This window comes from Condylura cristata, unplaced genomic scaffold (assembly GCF_000260355.1).
Source record: "Condylura cristata isolate star-nosed mole 26May11 unplaced genomic scaffold, ConCri1.0 scaffold00034, whole genome shotgun sequence".
In the NCBI taxonomy this organism is placed as follows: Eukaryota; Metazoa; Chordata; class Mammalia; order Eulipotyphla; family Talpidae; genus Condylura; species Condylura cristata.
The window spans coordinates 5,754,472-5,765,742 of NW_004567135.1; the positions used below are offsets into that span (position 1 = coordinate 5,754,472).

Below are 11,271 nucleotides of genomic sequence, written 5' to 3' on the forward strand. Positions count from 1 at the left end.
CTATGCAAACCGCACAGCTCTGGCACCAGAGCAGACCCCCAGGACAGACGGGGGGCAGCCGCCACCACTCAGGGCCGGGGCGCGCGGGCCGCTGGAGCCGAGGTCCCCGCAGACCACGCCACCCTGGGAACGGCTGACACCTGCAAGGAGATGGATTCTCTGTCACCCCAGACGTAGGAGCTTCCTCTGGGCAGTTGAGGCTTCGGCTATTTCTGCACACCCAGTGAGGGGTCAGAATTTGCCACTGTCATTAACTTAGGCTTCGAGGGTGTTCTGTGTGGATCCATGTGGGGCGTCCCTTGGCCCAGCTCCCAGAGACCTCAGCTGCCATCTTCCTCAGCCAGAGGGTCCCATTAGCTGCAACTCAATACTAAGACTGACATCCAAGAGAACCCCCACTCCTGGGCCTCCCCACCCCCCAGTGGCACAACGGGTTAAAGCTCAGCATTTCGAAGCGAGGCGCAGCCACTTCAACATGAGTTCAGTTCCCCACCCCGGAGGTGACCCACATGACACAGCAGACCCCTCCTGACCCGCCCGCTGCTCCCCTCGGCAGTGTATTTTGTCAAGCTGCCTGTTCTGCTCCCCGCACTATCTCTGGTGAATCCTCTACTGCCCCTGCATCTCTGACCTGTACCCCAATTCTGTGTAAATAAATAAATCTTAAAAAAAAAAGGACCCCCTCCCAATAACGCACACACTCAACTTACAGATGTTGACTGAGCTCACACCTTCGCACAGCCTGCACAGGAGAGGAGAGAGTAGGTTGTTAGAATCCATCACCTCTGCTCTGTGGCCAGCTGATTTCCCACCAGCGGGAGCTGAGGGAGGAACTTCCTGACCCCAGAGAGCATCGGCGATGGCGCCACCCCTGGGTTCCCAAATAGACTAGGGAATGTCAGTCACAGCAGCAGCAGGTCGCCTTGTTGGCTTTTCAGCCATGAATGCGTGGTGGGCTGACAGGTAACGAGGAGGTGGCCGACCCCGCGAGTGAGTTCCAGCGGGCAGAGAGGTGAGGGGAGCAGCGCACCCCTGCATCCTTCTGCATGGAGGAAGCTCCCCCGGCAGCCAGGCACATCCTTTATTTCTATCTCATCATTTCAAATGCTACTCCACACTTCTGGGACAGGTGCCGAGGGAGACTGGAAGCCGTGAAGGGCCCAGGTTCTGGGGTGCGCCTCGCGCTCCCTGGGTGGCCCTGGGCAAGTCCCATAGCATGTCTGTGCCCCCATGTCCTCCACATACGGTGACTGTGAGGACGCCCGCCTTGTTGGCTGTGAGGCTTAACTGGGCCCCGCATGTCTGCAGCACAGTGACGCACAGTGACGGTAACGCCACCGTCAGGTTTGTTCTTGGCGTGAGGCTCACTCATGTTGAGGGGCCTTTCACACCTGATGGGCTCCACATAAACACCAAGCCCCGCCTGCACTTCCCACTCTGCATCTCCCCTTCTGCAACCCCCAAACGCATGCCTTTTCCTGGAGCTATGAAACTATCAGCTGCAGCCCGAGTTCGATCCCTGGCCAAGGGGGTTGGCACGGCAGACCTCTCCCATCTCCCCACTGCTCCCCTCACCAATGTACTTCCTCAATGCGCCTATTCTGCTCCCCACTCTGTCTCTGGTGGATCCTCTCATCCCCTGCACCTATGGCCTGTATCCCAGTTCTGTATAAATAAATCTTTTTTAAAAAGAGGTAAGTAGTGGGGCCCTCCCAGGTGGTGCAACGGGTTAAAGCACAGCACTATGAAGCTCTCCGCAGACACTGCAGCACGAGTGTGATTCCCAGCCAGGGAGCTGACCCACGTGGCACGGAAAATCTCTCCTGACCCACCCACTGCTCCCCTCAGCAGTGTATTTCACTCGATCTGCCTGTTCTGCTCCCCTCTCTGTCGCTCTCACCACCCCTGCACCTCTAGCCTGTACCCCAGTTCTGTATGCATAAATAAATCAATCTTTTTTTTTAAGATTTATTTATTTGTGCATACAGAACTGGGGTACAGGCCAGAGGCTCAGGAGCAGTGAGAGGCTTCATCAGAGACAGAGTGGGGAGCAGAACAGGCAGATCGACGAAGTACACTGCTGAGGGGAGCAGCGGGCGGGTCAGGAGAGGTCTGCCGCGCCATGTGGTCACCTCCGGGGCAGGCGGGGATCGAACTCATGCGGAAGCAGCTTTAGATTCTCAGTGCTGTGCTTTAACCCGCTGCACCACCAGGGAGGGCCTAATAAATAAATCTTAAAAAAATAAATAAATAACAGAGGTAAGTAGCAGTAAGTGCTGCAGTTGGGGTTCCAGCCCAGATGGTCTGGCTCACAGGCCATACGCTTAACCTCTGCTCCCCAGACTAGGCCGCCTATGCTCAGGGGACCCGCCTAGGGACCCACAGTAACGGGGCCACTCAAGGCACCTGAAGGTATAAGATCGCCTGCTCTCTCCATGCCAACTTCACCTGCCCCGATTCTTGGCTCAAACTGTCAGTGCTGAGTGAAGCGCCCTTCCCTCCCCACCCCCCAACTCTTCTGTCTCCCCCTGAAACAGCCGCCGTGACACTAGCCTGGTCCTGTGAAGGATGCACTTATGGGTGCCCAGTCTTCCCCCCACTCAGAGGGGCTCTGTTCTGCTCACTTCTGTTTGTGGTCGCGAACATCAGATGACCTGTGTTCGTACCGCCCACACCCAGTCTTCTCTCAGCACCCCCAGAGGCGCCATAGCTGACCCGCCCCTGCAGTCAGCCCGGTAAAGCGGTTGCCTTGAAATGAGCTTTACGTGCTGCTGGAGGGACAATACGGGAGAGAGAGCTCTCTGCGGCCCTGGCGAGGGGATTGCAAAGTCAGCGCCTCTATTCTCTGGGCCCCATTTGTCTTATCTGAAAATGTGCTCGGGTGGACCCCATCATCCCAGGAGGCTTTCTGGGTCTGTGCCTGGAGAGTCACAGCCCAGCAAGACCCTCCTTTAGCTCCAGGGGTTGGGGGGGCCGGTTAAGAGGCCCTGTGTGGTGTCCTCACCGGCTCTCCTCGCCCTCCAGCAGCTTCCTGTAGGTGGCGATCTCCACGTCCAGGCCCAGCTTGGAGTTCATCACCTCCTGGTACTCCTTGAGCAGGCAGGCCATGTCCTGCTTGGCCTTCTGCAGGGCCTCCTCCAGCCCGGCCAGCTTGCAGCGGGCGTCGCTGAGGGCCGCCTCGCCCTGCAGTTCTGAAGCAGCCACTGCTTCCTCCAATTTGCAGCGCTGGGGGGGGGGGGGGGCAGAGGAATAAAGGTGTTTGAGGAGGGTGCAACTGGAAAACCCTCATGTCATCTCACCTGCATGCAAATGGTCAACTATAACATTATGTTAACTAAGCAGTTGGATAACAGCCATGTGGAGCTTTCTTGCTTTATTTTTGCATACCACGTGATTCTAAACTTGTCCATGGTGAGCCACTGGAGGAAGGAAATGTTAGCAGCGGGCTAGAGCAAATAATAATTAGTGATAGCATCTTGGATTGGTGCATTATGGTTAGTTGACAAGGCACTTTCACAGATGTTATCGTGTTTGACCTCAACGTCACTCTTGAGCGTGTCAGAGCAAGTATTGCTTCTCCCATTGAGCAGGCGAAGAAACTGAGAGGCCCACTCAACAGCGCTGAGCTGAGGTTCTCAGAAGCCAGTGTTCCGAGTCTCACCTTTGGCTTCTGAGATCAGTCAGGAAGAAGTTCCCATCATGACTCCCAGCAAGATAAACGCAGCTCCTCCTTTGGCCCCACATAAGAAAGCATAAGGAACCCCTGCAACTCAGTCCCACCAAAGTAGCAATCCAATACTTTAAATATGGGCTAAGGGCTTGAATGATTCTCCAAAGAAGACAAACGGCCGTCAGGTATACGAAATATGTTCACCTTTGCTAGCCTTCGACAAAGTGCAGCCAAAACTACAATGACAATCACTTCATACCTGTCAGAATCACGCCTGCCAGAAAGGCCATTATTAAAGGGAGAGAAAAAGAGGGCCCTCCCTCATGGCGCAGCGGGTTAAAGTGCAGCACTACTAAGCTATCACAGCAACTATGGCACAAGCTCAGTCCCTGGGCAGGGAGTGACCCACAGGGCCACTGTCTCCCCGCTGCTCCCCTCAGCAGTATACTCCATCCATCTGCCTGTTCTGCTCCCCCCCCCTCTGTCTCTGGTGAAGCCTCTCACCACCCCTGCACCTCTGGCCTGTACCCCCGTTCTGTATGCAGAAATAAATAAATCTTTAAAACAAAAATACAAGTGCAAGGAGGATGTGGAGAAAGTGAAACTTTGGGCACTTCTGGTGGGAATAGGCAGGGTGAGACCTCTCTGGGGCCTGCCAGCACTCAAGGCAAGTGTCTCTGTGCTTATCTTAACCACCGCCAGCCTCCCTTTCCACCTTACTCCCTCAAGACACGGCTCAGCCAGGCGCACATGGAGATATGTGCAAAAACGAGCTAAAATGCTAATGACACACCAGCTTGTAGTAGCAAAGACTTGGAGGCCAGGTAGCTGTCTGTCTATGGGGAAGGTGGTTTATGAATCATACAAGCTCCATTGGGCAGAAATAATGAAACAGGCGAGTTCCAGCAGCATGTGGAATTCAAAACCAGCAGCCACTGGCAAAGGAGACAGTCAGCATGAGATTTCTGGCGTAATATCATTCTATCATTTAAAACACTAAAATCAGAGCTCCCCTTGTGGCGCAGCGGGTTAAAGCGCAGCACTAAGAAGCTGAAGTGACTTCAGCATGAGTTCGATCCCCACCTGCCCCGGGGGTGACCCACATGGCGCAGCAGACCTCTCCTGACCCGCCCGCTGCTCCCCTCAGCAGTGTACTTGTCAGTCAGCCTGTCCTGCTCCCCACTCTGTCTCTGGTGAATCCTCTCACAGCCCCTGCACCTCTGGCCTGCACCCCAGTTCTGTATGCATAACTAAATAAATCTTTTTTAAAAAACAAAACAGTATGAACTGTCAGGACATAGGCTGATACATAAGAATGTGGGCTGGGGATGGGAGCAGAATGGCGCTCCTTGCAGGCTGCGGGCTGATGGGTTGTGGAGGGTGGTGGGGAGTGGTCTGCCCTGGTCTGCACTCCTCCGGGCCATCAAGGTGCAGGATGGAAAGGAGAAAGCAGGAGTCAGGTCAGCACGCACTGCACAGGGTGTGTGCGGAGGCCCAAGATGGTGAGGGGGGTGGAGGGCGTAAGGGCAAAGCATGAGCAGGAGGCAGGAGCAGCTGCCCCTCGTGCGCTCTGTGACGGCCAGTCCTCTGCTGCCGGGGGCTGAAACGGAGGCTCTCCAGGGCAGCGCCGGCCCTGCAAGCCAGAGGAAGGCAGGAAGTAGATCAGAAGAAGCAGGACGGCGAGTGCGCTCCGGACCTGCTGCTTGGCGTTCTCCACCTCTGCCGTCAGCCTCTGGGTCATGCGGTTCAGCTCGCTGAGCTCGTCCTTGGTCCTGCGCAGGTTCTCACCCTGCTGGGTCACTGTGGTCTTCATCTCCTCGCACTGCGGGGTGAGAGACGGACACGCAGAAACGTCCCTGAGGGCCACAGGGCTGGAGCGTGTGCCGGGGACGCATGGCTCCCCTCTCCAGAGACTCCGCCGTTTGCCACGTCCCCCCTCCTCCCTCCTGGCGGGCTCGGACTGTGGCTGCCACCCCCCAAGTGTGCAGGCGCAGGTCCCGGGACACCCCAGGACCACGGTGCCCCTCCTTGTCCAGGCGTAGCCCAGCCCTCCAGCCCACCTTGCTCTGGTACCAGGTCTCGGCCTCGGCCCGGCTGCGGCTGGCGACATCGTCGTACTGGGCCTTGATCTCGGCCACAATTGAGTCCATGTTGAGCTCCCGGCTGTTGTCCATCTTGACCACCACCGACGTGTCAGAGATTTGCGAGTGGAGGAGCTGAATTTCCTGTAGGAGGTAATAGTAGTGGCTCGGCCCTAAATCCCCCTGGATCCAGACTCCACAGTCATCCAAAATACAGTCCCAGCTCTTAAACTTGCAGAAATAAATTAGAAAGCTACGGACAAGGAAAAAGGTAGTGAGGGGCCCTCCCCGGCGGCGCAACAGGTTAAAACGCAGCACTGTCCACAGCTGCTCTGGCACGAGTTCGATCCCCAGCCAGGGAGCTGACCCACATGGCGCGGCAGACCTCTCCTGACCCGCCCACAACCCCCCCTCAGCAGTGGACTTCGTCGACCTGCTTGTTCTGCTCCCCACTGTCTTTCATGAATCCTCTCACTCCCCATACCCCTGGCCTGTACCCCAGTTCCGTGTGCACAAGTAAATCTTCAAAAAAGAAAAGTTTTGAGTGTAGATGTCTGAAGAAAAGCTGGGATCTGGACCATGGCCTCATGGCAAAAAGAAAGGGAAATTCTCTTTTTCTTAAGATTTATTTATTCATACATACAGAACTGGGTTACAAGCCAGAGGTGCAGGGGGTGAGAGGCTTCACCAGAGACAGAGTGGGGAGCAGAACAGGCAGACTGACGAAGCACACTGCTGAGGGGAGCAGCGGGCGGGTCAGGAGAGGTCTGCTGCGCCATGTGGGTCAGCTCCGGGGTGGGGACCGAGCTCATGCCTAAGTGGCTTTAGCTTCTCGGTGCTGCGTTTACCCGCTGCGCCACCAGGGAGGGCCCGAGAAAGGGAAATTCTATCTCACGCACCATCAACAGGACAGATTTCTATGACAGAGACTGACTGTTTCCGCAGCCTGAGGCCTGACTCCAGGCCAGCTGGCAGCCCACCAGCTAGCGGCCAGGCACAGGCTCCCGAGTTTCTAATGCGGTTTCTCCCCTCCTGAGTGAACCTTACTAGCTATCTGAAGACCTAAGCGGGTATGGTCGGGCTCCACTCTGCTGTGAACCAGCAATGACTCAGGCTCTCCAATCATTTTAAGAAAGGGCATCGCCCATTTCCATCTGAAAGGACCCTGAGCAAGGGAAAATCTCTGGTCACAAAAAGAAGGATGCTCAGGGCCTAACGGAGTAAAAATGGACAGTTTTCGCTAGAACCATGGAAGCAGGACTGGCCACACCCCAAGAAAACCTCCTCTGTCTCCTCCCTCATTTCTCTTCCAGAAATAGAGACGCTCACCTCCTCGTAGAGGGACTGCAGGAAGCCCATCTCCTCTTTCAAGGCCTCCACGTTGGCCTCCAGGTCAGCCTTGCGCAGATAGGCGCCGTCGATGTCCTGGTGGGGACAGGCAGGAAACGAGGGGTACGGTCACTGGGCCCCCGGCCCCCACACTCTACGGGGCCTGCGGCATGTCCCGGCCCTCCCTTCTGCCTCCGGCCTGCCCGGCCCATGCACGCCTAGCCCGGACGTCTCGCCTTGTGTCAGGGCCCTCTAAGAGGGGCCTCTGTTAGCCGTCACGAACGGTGCACACACGTCAGTGGCCCTCCCCCCAGGGGGGCAGGGTGGGGAAGTGAGTGCACAGGAGCATGAGACAGTTTGTGGAGCGACCGTTTGAGAAGAGCAGAAAATTGTTCATGAACGCCACAGCAGGTGCGATGAGGAACCTTCCTCGAGAAGCCTCAGCCCAGCCCAGGCTCCTGCGTGGAAGCCAAGGAGGTTTCCAGAGCCAGCGTCCCCTGCCAGGGATGCGTGAACTTTGCGCCGTGACTGACGGGAGCAGGGGGGCAGCCCAGTCCCTGATTTACTGCTTCCCGCTGAGGAAGGGCCACTCACCTTCTTCAACACCACGAACTCATTCTCAGCTGTGGCTCTGAGCGCCACCTCTTCTTCATACCTGCAGGGAGGCACAGGAAGAGAGGCCTGGGGCTGGGCCTGGGCCTGGGGCCGGGGCCGGGGCCAGGGACCGGCCCGCAGAGCCTGGGTGCCCAAATCTCGCTCGTTCTGTGTGGCTTAGGAGAAGCGAGGCCTCTCTGGACTCCTAATTCTCGGGCACGAAGAACCCACCGAGCCCTGGGTGTGGAGTCCCAGTTCCTGCTCTCTGCTCCACATTCGGGCTGGGGTCCCTGTAAATCCCAGACCGTCATCTCATCGCTCTGCACCGTGCTTAGATTGCCGGGGTGCGGAAGGCCTCGGCAGGTGTCGGGTGAGTGGAGGAAGATCCAAGCGACCCTACAACCCTAAAACTGTGTAGAACATAAAACTCCGTGGAGCCATCCTGTGACATTCTCTTCTCCTCCCCAACTCCAAGGACTTGAATGACTGCAAGCCACGCGCAGTGCCAGGCGGAGGGGTGGGGGGAGGGTCTCCACAGCCCCCTCCGCCAGCCTGGCCCTGCTCCTCTGTGCTGTGAGGCCTTTTCCCTGGAGCAGCCCAGCCCTGGCCAGCTAGGAAGGCCGGAGTTCCCAGAACACAGTTTTCACTAGTTTCTAATGACAGGGTAATTTGGGCTGCTATAAACTCTGAGCTCTATAATTACTGGCCCACACATCCCGCGTGGGAGTGAGTCCTGACACCCGCACACTGAGAATCATGTCTGCATTTGCATCACCCTTGGGGGTGAAGCCCCTTTGCGGGGTCCACTTCCATGATACAGCCCGGTCTTCCGAGACCAGAATTCCAGAGACTTCCAGTGAGAATCCCCAGGACTGCTCATGCCAAAATCACCCTCATTGTGCAGGTGCCAGGTAAAGAGGAACAAGTCAACAATGGCCACTGAGCCGTCAGCCAGGCCAACTAAGGCAGCTGAACACAGGCGTTCCTTGGGTGCTTGAGCCACAGAGGCTGCAGGACAAGAGCTGGGCGCTTGATCTGCCGAGTGAATGAAAGAACTCTCCAGCTCCATCGGAGACCGAGAGTGGCGTGGGCCACGTCACCTCCTGGAACTTCCTTTCCCTCAGCCCAGCCCTGCCCACTCCCAAGTCCTGCTCTTCCGCCCTCTTGATCTGTTCTTTGGCTTCTCTCACTCCACCTCCAGGGCAACCTGACCCTAGCCAGGGGTCCCCTCCCTCCCCAAACAGGAGCTCCTCTTCTCTCCAAGTCTTTCTCCAGCTCTAGGATAGAGCTGTCAGGGCTGGGGACAGAAGCTAGATGACGCACCTAGAGCAGCCTAGCTGGCCCTGACTTCAGCCACCTCTCTGTCAGGAGCCGTGTGCACCCGCCAGACCGCCCCCAGCCTTGTAACCACCCTAACCCTGTGACGCTCACTTCTTCTTGTAGCCCTCCAGCACCTCCTGCACGTGGTTGAGCTCGGCGGCCAGCCGCCCGCTGTCGGCCTCCACGCTCTCGGCCTCCCGCCTCAGCGTCTCCATGTAGCCGTTGAACAGCGGCTCCAGGTTGCTCTCGCAGCACTGGCGGTTCTGGTAGAACTGCCACTTGGTCTCCAGCAGCTTGTTCTGCTGCTCCAGGAAGCGCACCTGTCATCGGGGTGGTAGGAGAGACTCACGGAAGCCCAGGAGAGCCCCGACCCCCCAGAGCGCTCTCTGCCCCTGGGGGTGGTGTCTGCCCTGCAACAGCTCATGACCTTGCGCTGAAAGTCGCTCTTTTGTCAGAATCAGGGACTGTGTAAGTCACAACTGTTCCCCGAGTCACGTCTGCACCCGCCATCCCTTCTCTCAGGAAGTGCACGCAATTTACAGTGACGTGTTTCTTTGTTCATTTGACAGAGGCTACCATCTGATTCTGCAGAAATGCCCCACGGAGGTCGGATGAAACTGGCCCCTCGAGGGTGCCCGCGCCCTGCTCGCTGCCACATGTGAATGTGTCACCTGGCGTGGCAAAAGAGACGTGGCAGATGAATTCAGGCTGTTGGACCTGAAGATCAAGAGAGTCGCGAAGTGGCCCGGTGGGCTCCAGGTGGCCACCTGCGCCCTCCAACGTGGAGGAGGAAGACAGAGGGAGCGGCTCAGAGGACGCAGAGGAGAGGCTTCAGCCACCAGAAGGACAGTCACGCCCCCTGGCTTTGAGGAAGGCGGAACACGGGGCCGGAGCCAGGGGCACCAGCAGCCTCCAAAGGAAGAACAGCGCTGGCCGTCAGCTGGCAAGGGACAGGCCTCAGCCTCACAGTCACAGGGAGCTCAGTCCTGTCGTTTCATGTCATGAGAGCATAAGGGGGTGCTGTTTTGAGCTGCTGAGTTTGTGGGTGCATTTGTGGACGAGATTTAAAAGTGAACTCTCTGTGACTCTCCCTGCCCCTGACCCCGGGGTGCAGAAGCCCAGGAGGGGCCTTGGGCCAGGAGCTGGAGCTCCTACTGTCTCCCTCCACCACCACCGGCCCTCTCTGCTTCATCGTCTCTGAAGGCCGTGGTAAACTGAGGCAGGGGAACACACCAGCAAGTGTCCATGGGCAGCTCCAGGCCCTACATCTGACCCACAGACGTATTTATTATTTTATAAAATCCTTTTCATTCCTAACTCACTTCAACGATCTGACTTTGCCTGACTTGGACAAAGCGGAAGCACAGACTGTGCTGGGCCTGTGTCCGGAGGCGAGCCCAGCGGCTGTCTGTCTGGGTCACGCGCCTCTCGCTTGGCTTCTTTGTGCAAACTGCCAAGACTCCGTGCAGCCACCAGCCCAGCACCAGGGGTCTCCACTCAGCCCTGGAGACCTTCATTCAGCCGAGACCCTAATTCAGCCGCATTCTCAAGGCCACAGGCTACGTGGTAGCCACCTGGGACCCCGAGAATGAGGTCCCAGCCTGGCCTCAGTCCCTAGTCCCTCGCGCCAGGGGCCACCTCCCAGACCCACCTTGTCGATGAAGGCAGCAAACTTGTTGTTGAGACGCTTGATCTGCTCCTTCTCCTCATGCTTCACGCACGGAGCATTGGGGTCGATCTCCAGGTGCAGAGGTGCAAGGAGGCTCTCGTTCACTGTCACGGTGGTGATGCAGGGCGGGCTGGGGCCGCAAAGGCCCCCCGCCCGGTAACCGAAGCTGCCCCCACTGCCAAGGGGCCGCCGGCAACTCACCGCCACCCTCGGGGACCCCACTGCACACAGGCTCCTGCTGCCAAAGCCCCCGAGCCACCTGGAGCCCGGCCCCCCCAGGGCGGCCCCACAGTAGACCATGGCGCTGGAGCAGCGGCGAGCGCCAGGCTTGGGCCCAACCGCAGAGCAGGAGCTGAAGCTCCTGGTCCCGCAGCCGGAGCTGATGCGGTAGGACCGGCCGGCCATGGCCTGCCGAGCGGGGGTGCGGGCCAGCGGAGCAGAGGAAGGGCCCTGCGAGCCCTCCTGCCTTTTATCAGCCGACGGCAGCCTCCAGACGACATAAAAGGCAGGAGAAAGTTATTAATGCCATTTATGAGCGTGGGAATGTCCGCTGGCACTGAGCGAAAGCTGAGACTTGTCTCTTTTAATAGGCATCGCAAGGAGACCCT

General features: G+C 57.8%; 1 protein-coding gene across 1 annotated transcript; it reads right to left on the reverse strand.

The window, feature by feature from the left end:
- LOC101623587 (keratin, type II cuticular Hb5-like) lies at positions 1 to 11,068 on the reverse strand. The gene is made up of 9 exons (XM_004692509.1): positions 10,646 to 11,068; positions 9,106 to 9,314; positions 7,675 to 7,735; positions 7,081 to 7,176; positions 5,731 to 5,895; positions 5,367 to 5,492; positions 3,005 to 3,225; positions 711 to 742; positions 1 to 140 (listed from the first exon to the last, which is right to left on the reverse strand). Exons 1-9 carry the CDS (start codon positions 11,066 to 11,068, stop codon positions 1 to 3), a joined length of 1,473 nt encoding a protein of 490 aa, XP_004692566.1.
- Positions 11,069 to 11,271: the final 203 nt, after the last annotated feature.